At 28.7% G+C, this 9991-nt stretch overlaps 1 protein-coding gene across 1 annotated transcript; it reads right to left on the bottom strand.

The window, feature by feature from the left end:
• Positions 1-873: 873 nt before the first annotated feature.
• LOC105166525 (HXXXD-type acyl-transferase family protein) lies at positions 874-7255 on the bottom strand. Its single transcript, XM_011085903.3, has 2 exons — positions 6729-7255; positions 874-1990 (listed from the first exon to the last, which is right to left on the bottom strand). The coding sequence occupies exons 1-2, from the start codon at positions 7167-7169 to the stop codon at positions 1127-1129; spliced, it is 1305 nt and encodes a 434-aa protein (XP_011084205.1). The 5' UTR covers positions 7170-7255; the 3' UTR covers positions 874-1126.
• Positions 7256-9991: the final 2736 nt, after the last annotated feature.

Genomic DNA, 9991 nt, shown 5'->3' with positions numbered 1-9991 from the left:
CAATCGTAATCATCCCGTAAAGAATACAATCAAGACAAGAAATACTTGGAGAAATCATATATACGCAAGACCTCTATCGTAATACATAACTCAGTACTTTTTTTACTACTAGTTGTTATGGCACGCTGTCCCTTTGTGCATATAATAAATTTTTTTTTATGCTTTAAAATATATTATGCATAATAATAAAATATATAAACCAACATGTTACATTTCAATAAGTATATAAATAAATAAATAAATTTAATTTAAATATATTATCGACACAAAAAATTAGTTTTGCAGGTGTCACAAACCGTCGTTTGTGAATGAGAAACGATCTTTCTTTTATTATATTAGTATGCTTTATTTATTTTATGAACAAGCTTGTGCGTAAAGTGCTGTTTGAATTAAATTATATAATAAATTGATCTAATAATATATAAACATCAAAAGAACATTATTTAATAATAAAACAATATGATCACAGAAACACATTATAACAATACGGTGATATCATCGATTTAAATTCTTACATCTATCAATTAATATTAAAAAAAGATAGATGAATAATAAAAAATTAATTAACTAGTTGATCTCATCGACATATTTATACATGTGTATTATACAACAACAATAAAAATATTAATTAGTATTATAGTTGTTCTTATTGTCTTTAATATTATTTTGTCGATTATCAAACTTTTGTACAAAATTACAAAAAAATGTAGTATATTATTACTATTTTCATTAATATTAATATTTGGCCGAACACAACCTATCCGGTCAACGTAAATATAAAGCCGAATCAGATTGTCAAAATACATTCATTTTTTCCCCCTAAATTCGTCAAGAAAAGAACACAACTCGAAGATCTTATTAATATAACCACTATTTGCAAGAAACAATACTATTTTACCATTTATTTCCACAACCAACATTTCCTAAACAATCTGTCGTCAAGTCTTGAAGAATTGTTGATATGATTAATTGGTAGAAGAACTACATGCACAACTTCTAAATTTGCCATTGCTCATGAAGAACATTACATAAAATTTAAAAGCTTTAGATAAGAGGAAAAGAAAAAGGCTCACTCAAACCACAATGAAAAGTCCATATTTGGATGCACAACACATTCATAACTTGTTCATGCCATAAGACCCTCCCTTTTCAACTCCAATTTAAGCTCTTCAATCTCATTCTCCGGCAATATCGCCATAACACTCCTCCCCCCATCGTCCCCTTTCGGCCCCGGAAGCACCAAAATTGTCCCTTCCTCTCCAACTCCCTCAATCCTATAGCTAATGTTGACCGGCCTCTGCCCCCTATACTCAAACGCATAAAATCTTGCGTCTTCAAGGTTCACAAAAGTCAATTTTGCACCATAAACGATGAAATCTGGCAGTCCGCCATCTCTCTCCATAGCTTCTTCGATCTTCTCTCTCTCATCCAACGCCCCGTTTTGCACCAACAACGCTAGCTCACTAGGGTTGGAGTCCAATATCTGAAAATTAGCGTTAACCACACTCACAACTTGACTATTGCTCAAAGTACCATCACACGTCTTGCTTTCTTCACTTCCCTTGCAAATTGTCACAACATTGGAGTCCCATTCCCGAATTTTGGCAATGCATTGCCAAATGACAGCTGAAAGAGCTTCAAATGCACCAAATTGAGTTCCATTTGGACTTAGCTTTGATTGAAGATGGCTCAATTGTGTAGGTGTGACATTGAAGGAGAAGGCTTCCATCTTGCATTTAGTGACATTGACCCAATGATCTCCAACCGGCCCGACCCGTTTGATGGATAGCGGATCGTCACCGACTTTTTCCGGGCCATTGGGGGTTGTAACCTTTGTGCGAGAATGGGCCAAACTAGTGGGCTGGCCCAGATCATACCCCGCCACTGCCCGGCCCAACATGTTCATGAATTCTGCGGCCGAGAACGCATCGCCAAGAACATGGGACCAACTTAGGCCCACAGCCGTTCCTCCACATTTGAATTTAGTTAACTGCATAAAAATGTATCTTATCAAAAGGGAATAATTACTTTTTTTTCTGAATTTTTTTATTTTTTTCAGTATTATTGAAAATGAGGAGGAGTTACTATAAAATTACCACTTAATTTCTTCTGTCACTAATCACTCTCCTTTTTCTTTTGTTTTTGTATTGATTTTAAAATTTAGAAATTTTTATTAATATGATAATAGTTATTGATTAAATTGCGACGAGAAGCATTAATTCAATGGCTGAAATAGGTAAAACATTATAATTATTCACATAAATAACAAATAAATACTATATTGATATTAAAGAAGTCAAATATATGTTAAAATTTTTAAAATACATATAATAAGAAAGTGCGACTTAATTTCAAGGGTAAATTATCCCGATACTTTTTGAAATTATACCTAATTACACAATCACTTCATGTCATTTATTAAATTACAGGCGTGCGGAATGTTATAAGTGCAATGTACATGAGGGTGTTTGTGTAAAGTTTTGCTACTAACTAGGGATGTATTTATAATTATAACTCTATAAGTTTACAAAAGACAGAAAATATTTACATAATTAGACATAACCTCGATGAATTTCAATATAATTTATCCTATTTTTAAACTATTTTATTGTTTCTATATCTATGTTGCGGTTTGTGACACCATAATACCAAATTCTAAAATAAAAATTATACCCTCAAAATATTTGTAGCAATATAATTACTTATTTATTTTAAATGGTCCACATCATCTTTTAACTTTTAATATACTATTATATTTATCCTTCACTTTTACTTATATTAATCAATTAACCCACCTTTCATCATATATTGAATTTTTTTTTTAGAATTTCATGTCGTTTTTATTTAATTATATGCACGTAAATATGGCGTAATATGACAACTAATATATTCAAATACAAAATATCATAAGATGAGTTTCAAGTAAAGAAAAGATAAAATTTTACTTTTAGTCCTGTAATTATAGGTGTGTTACATTATTCGTCATTTATCTTTTGAATAAACACATTCAATCTTGTAATTTAGATATTTTTGACACATTTAATCCTACAACTATTAACAAAACAAATTTAGTCCTGTATGTATTTTACTTAAACACATTTAATCATGTATGTTTAATAAGTGTGACACTTTTAGTCCTGCTTTAACGACGAGTGAGATACGATACCTGAGAAAAAATGCGTGTTTTCACGCGTTAATTACTAAACACTATCAAACTTTTTATTTCACAAGCCCTACCCTAATTCCTCATTTCAGCACTAATTTTTCAAACCCCCAGATGATTATGCATAAGAAACTTCAAGAACTAACACATTAAATATCCACAAAATTCTTCGAATATATGCAAATCAAGTGAAAAAAACACAGAGAAATTTGATTGATTGGAATTTGGAGCGCATAATCGAAGATACGGAGGATAGAAAGCTTGGAATTTTGAAGAATGTTGCGAAGGGGATTTCAAGAAGAGAGTTAGGGGGGGAATTTGGGAGAAAATTTAGAGCAAGTGAGTAGAAATTAGAAATTTAGGGAGAAAATTAGGGTTTGGGATGTCGAGAATGTGTGTAATTTTTTGTGAGAAATGACATTAAGTAGGTGAAAATCCTACAAAGCAGTGCGTCCATTTCACTAAATTTTTTTCGGCCATTGTTTTTTTTTTTTTTTTTTCGGAAATAGCAGGACTAAAAGTGTCACACTTATTAAATATACAGGACTAAATTTATTTTGTCTATAATTATAGGACTAAATGTGTTAATAATATCTAAATTATAGGACTAAATACATTTATTTAAAAGATAAAAGATTAATTATGTAACACACATATAGTTATGGGACTAAATGTGAAATTTTGCCTAAAAGAAAAGTCCAACTACCACAATAATAGCGCAACTGCTTCATAAATACTTTTACAGCTACAGAGCATTTGAGTGCTGTAAAACCCCTTACCAACCACAAAGATCTGAAATTATTGAATATCCAGCTTTTCAGGCTGTGCTTGTTTTTAAAATATTTTCCATCTTAGTTTACGAAAATTTTTATTTGAATTAAATTTGATTAAATTAAATTAATCATAAATGATTGGTTATTTTTTTTAAATTATACACCGATCACACGACAAGTATATTATATTTACTATATAATTAATTTAAATTCGACCGAATCGAGTCCGAACTAAAATATTTCTTAGTTTACATTAGTAGGCCAAGGGTTTGTTGTTTGTTTAAGGAAAATTGTTTTTTATATTAAGAAAATATATCTCAAATACATTTTACTATTCTTAAAAAAAAATAAAAAAGGTAAGTTTTACTTTCTAGAGGTAAGGTCAAAATATACACATGCCTGTCTTTTTTTTTTTTTTTACATAATTACAATTACACCCTTTGAGATTGTGGTTGCAGTTACAACTATACCGCCTATTGAGTGACAAAAGCTTACACTAACATCCCTAAGGGAGCGTGTCTGTGGTTTTTTCAAAAGAAATGGGGTGTTTGTGTGTTTAAATCTAATTTCAAGGGGTGTTAATATAATTTATAAAAAAACAAAAAAAAAAGAAACACTATTTTTAGTAAAATTTATTTCATTCAATTTTTACTTACTGAAATGAAATGAGATGAATTTACCCTAAATTTAATGGAATAGGTAAATAGATAGCATAGCTTTAACTTAACCATAAGCATTTTTATACGTAATTCTTTTCTTGAGAGCTTTTTATTTTTGAAAATTCGAAGAATTTTTATTTTTATCTTAATTTTAGTGTTTCTATCACTATAATTATGACCATTCTTTTTTACATACAAAGAAGAAAACATGATTAAAAATTGGAAAAATTATATTTACGTCCCTAATTTATAGTCAATTTATACAAAACCACCCATATTTTTTACGTAATTACAGAAACTATCCCTAACAGCCAAAGAACATGGATATTTTGTGTAGTGTTGACGTTTCTAAGGGTATATGTGTATTTTTTTTTTTCTCAAAAAACATAAGTGGTTCATGTAAATGATGTTGACGTTTCTCATGGGTGTATATATAATTTTTTAAAAAATATGAATAATTTATATAAATAAATTATAAATCAGGGATCCTAGATGCAATAATTCCTTAAAACTTTTAATGTTTCAATTATTTTGCCTTTTCCTTTAAACTTTGGCAATAAGTTGGAGCCATAGGTAAAGGTAAGATAGGTTGGTCACCGCTGTTGTAGAAGAAGCATTAAGTGATGGAAAGCTGTGTTTGGTTTAATGAGCATTTATTATCTGCATTTTCAGGCAACTTCTCCATAGAAATTAAATAATTTCATTAAACTCTTAGATTTAGACTTATATCGAGCTGCATAAACGGGTTGGTCAGATTTAAATTAATTATATGATAATTATAAATATATTTATCATGTAATTTATATATAATTTAGAAAAAATGATCAATCGCATATCAAATACATCACACTTTTTCTGTAATTGATTGAGATCAATCAAACTTGATTAGGACAAAAATTTTCATGAATAGGTCGGAATATATTGGTAGGATGTCTTATGTTAGGTTGATTGAAAAAATTGGCAACCAAGAAATTTGGGCTGAAAAATTGGGTATTTTATAATATAGTTGATCGATATTAATTTATAAAATTGTTAATTAATGATATTTATGTATTTTTTTTATTGATATATGATATTATATATTAATTTGATAATTTTCAATTAAAAAATAAGTAGTTCAATGAGAAGCCTGATTTTTTTGTTTTATTATATAAAGATATATATATATGTCAGAGTTCGATATATGTAAGTATATTGCATATTTTGATTGTTATTAATTTTTCTACATATTTTGGCATTTCAAGTGAAGCTATCCTTTTTATCTGCCATTAATAAATATTTGTTTTTAAATTAGTTTGCCTCACTAGAAGAAAACTTATTATTATGAATATTTTAATAGTTATAAACTAAAAATTATGATAAATAATTATTAATAATTGTAATTTAAATAAAACTGATGCAAAACTTAACTTATCAATTATGGAAAAAAAATTATCGTGGTTCTTAACCATGATAAATATTTTAATTTCACTCGCAAAAGCTACGGCTAATAAACGTTGTGTGGCCATATATGATTAATAACTATTTAATATATTTATTTATTTTTAACTATGACAATTAATTATTATATATTAAATATTATATTTTTCAAGTGCATGACTCGATTAGTTGTTCATATATACTAAAGACTCATTTACAAGAGGTAAAAAAATATTAGCAAATAACTGCAAGAACTAAAATGGAACTAATCAAGATTTATAAATCTACAATATCTTGGACTGGTTTTATCAAATTTAAAGGGTTAGCTCTGCATTTTTTTGATGAATTAATTACCAGACACAAAGTTCTCCCAAAAAAAAAAAAAAAAAATACAACCTCTAAACTTTTAAAAAGAAGCTCGTTGTTTTCTGAGTCACGCTGGCCTTTATGTTAAAGTTGAGTTGTACTGTCGTTTTTTTTAAGGGGAGTTTTTTACCTATTGTTACTTTTACAGAACTTTTTTTAACCATGACAGCGGATTACAGTAAAAAGTCATATTTCTTCTAGTGCCCGCTTGATTTTCACCTAATTTATATTGTCAAAAATATTAAGAAAAGATAAAAAAAATCCTAAACTCGAATAATATCATTTTACTCCACAGATGGATCTATTTATAAATAATCATGCAATAATCCACACAAAATAAAAAATTACCTGTATGTAAACGAGGGGCGAAAACCCGAGTTCCGGGCCGAGAGCTTGATCCCTAACAAGGAGTTTCTCAAGGGTGGCATCCTTCATCTCCAGCCACTCATCAAGGGTTTTGTCACACTTAGCCTCCACGAACCTCACACCGCAGTCGTTGCACTTTAAGTAAGCCCGGCCCGTTTCAGTCCTCCTGAAACGTCCGCAGACTTGAGGATACTTGTTCAACCACGTGAACATAGGTTCCTTTATGACGAGGGTGCTCAAACCCTCGAATGCTTGGCTCCCAAAGTAGTATATGCCTCTTATGTAGTGGAGCTTCATTGCCAAGCCCATGGTTTCGGGCTCGTAGATGAGGTCAGAACCCGTTACGTTGGCCGGGCCGACGGAGGATATCTTGATGTTGTAGACGAGGCCGTCTGCAGCCATTGCAGGTGATGAAACGACCATGTTGTTCAACTTGTAGGGTTACACAAAATGGACTTCAATTAGGTTATATAATTTGACAACTCCTCTCTAGTTGATATATATGTATGCGGATTTATATGCCCACCTACATTTTGGGAGCATTAATGAGTAGCATCAACTTCATCTCCCAACCATATATATATATTTACTACAACTATATATGTTTCTATACTATATTTGTTTTAGAGGCAAGACTCTTAGAGTAGCTTAGGGTTAATTACTCGCCATTGAATAAAGGGTGTATTTGTAATTATACTACAAGCTCAAGGGTAATTATACTTATAAATTTCTAAAAAAATATTGGGTGTTTGCGACTAATATTGGACTAATGTATTTGTAATTACACTGCAACCTTTTTAACCAACTGACTAGTTCTATCAATAATTTTCCACTTGAGTAAGGCAATAGCTGCATGAAAATTCTCAATTATGGTGGCTTCATATATAGTTGAAAATTTCCTTCAAATTTGTTATATTTACTTTTTTTTTTAAATTTAATTATATGTGCATAAATGTGTGATGTGCATCAACCGCTAGTTATATAAATTTATGAGGGTAGAAGTTTTTTTCGGTATCGTTAAAAAATGTCATTTTCATTTTTGGTACCATAATTGTTGCGGGTTTGAGTTTTGATACCATTAAACTCAAAAATAAATCTTTTTAGTCCCATAAACTGCACATGACTGTTATGCTCCGTTAACTGCCATTAACCCCACTATTTTGGAGGAAAAATGCACGTGATGATGTGAAAAAGAAGGGAAAATTGGCATAAATTAGGACTTCCAACATTTCATTTCCACTTCATTTTCTTTCCCCACTTCATTTTTTTCTCATCTTTATTTTTGTATATTTATTTTGTATGGTGATTTTTAATTTAAAATTTTAACTTTCAAAAGTTTTATATATTTTTAGGTATTTTGATATTTAATTAATAGATTTTTAAATAATATAATTTATTAAAATATATTTGAATTAAATAATATTCTAAAATAATCAATAATAAATTATTTATTAAAATATATTTATATGTCAAAAAGGTGGAGTAAAATTAATAGACATTAGCACACATAAAGTAACCCTAAAAAATATCAAAAACGGTGCCCACTCTCATTTTAGGCATACGAAATGTATTCTCTATTAATTTCTAATGATAAGAAGATATTTTACTGCCTTTTAAATAATACAAAAGATTTTTTTTTTTTTTTTGTCTATAAACATAACACAGAGAATTTCACACTATTCTGCTAAAGTACGTGCTATGCAATTTACCCTGAGATATACTATTTATTAGCATCGGCGCCCCATACAATTAGAACTGGCAGCCGGCAGGCATGGAACCACATATAGTATCTCAATTTTATTTATAAATATTAATTATATTTTAAATAATTAAATATCATAAACCTTCGTAATTATTTGTAACACGATATATATATATATATATATATCAATTATTAAATAGTGTTTTTTTTTTTTTGCGAATTAGGTAGTCACGCAAATGGAAGAAATTTGTAGGGCTACACAAAATGGACTTGAAAAGCGAGACGACAGATGCAACAAAGATATTAAACTCACCTCATATATAGAAAGTAAAAAAAAAAAAAAAACAACAATGACTATAGATACTTTCTATTCAATGACTATAATTTGAGAACACTATTTTTTATTACAATTTTAAATATATTACATTGATCAGCTTACAAGTATAAAAATATTATTAAAAAAATGTTGCATAGGGGAATAAAATTAAAATATTATATAATTTTTTTGCTGACATCAGATTTTTTTCGTCCAAATTAAACCTAATATATAGAAGAAGATCAATTGTAAATGACGAATTTTTGGAGGAGATATGTGTAAGTATAATTTTCAATTTTTTTAAAAAAAAGTACAATTTTATGTTCTTGGGGGTAAGTATAATTAGTCTCAATTTTAAAGTGTACGCACACAAAAATGTACAACAGACAAAATATTGAGTAATAACTTTGAATTTATTGCTAAAGAACTATATTAAATGACCATAATTTTAATTCATCTAAATATAAATATAAAATTTTCAAAAACCAATTGGTGACATCAATATTTCATAAGTTATCACTATTGATAATTAGTAAGCCATCTACGGTGATAGTTTAATTAGTGTTGACGCAAATATAGCAACTATTGCTAATTTTTTTCAGTGACTTTTTTATAAAATAATTATCATTATTAAAATTATGAAAACTCACTATCATGACAAAATAATAAATCTTATTAATATATATAATTAATGACAAAATTATTATTTAATTTTTTGTCCTTAATCTTCTCATTTTTATAGTAAAATTAATTCATTTATCTTGCTCTGACTGTATTTTCGACTGAATTCAAAATACAACTACACTTATAATATACTAAAAATGATTATATATATAGATACTTAATTTTTAAAAATGAAGCAATTTACCTCTATAAACAGAGGGTTAAAATTGTTTCATTTCAAGAAACACAAAGGGATAAATTGCTATTATTTTTTCATAGAAAGAGTAATTTTTTCATTTGTAATATCACAGGGAGGTAAAGCACATTAAACTCAATAATAATCAGTCATGGCTGCATAATAGTTATTACCTGTTGTTTCAGCATACAGGGCCAAACTATTGATCATTGCGAAAAATCATGCCATGTGTAATTTTTGTTCATATCTAAAAACCACAGTAAATACTCTAGTTATAGCCAAAACTATGGCCAAAATTGATTAAAAGTGGTCAAAATTTATATTTTTATATTAATTTATTTGATTGTGATTGATATTCTTAATTTACC

The sequence above is a fragment of the Sesamum indicum genome, linkage group LG7 (genome assembly GCF_026168435.1).
Source record: "Sesamum indicum cultivar Baizhima isolate 11 linkage group LG7, ASM2616843v1, whole genome shotgun sequence".
NCBI classification, from domain to species: domain Eukaryota; kingdom Viridiplantae; phylum Streptophyta; class Magnoliopsida; order Lamiales; family Pedaliaceae; genus Sesamum; species Sesamum indicum.
This window is presented reverse-complemented; position numbering and strand designations above follow the sequence as displayed.

Bases quoted from the DNA above. Each gene is read 5' to 3' on its own strand.
- LOC105166525 (XM_011085903.3), bottom strand. From the start codon at position 7,169: ATGGTCGTTTCATCACCTGCAATGGCTGCAGACGGCCTCGTCTACAAC. The intron at 1,991-6,728 runs GTAATTTTTTAT...ATTTTTATGCAG, and splicing joins CGCCCCTCGTTTACATACAG to TTAACTAAATTCAAATGTGG.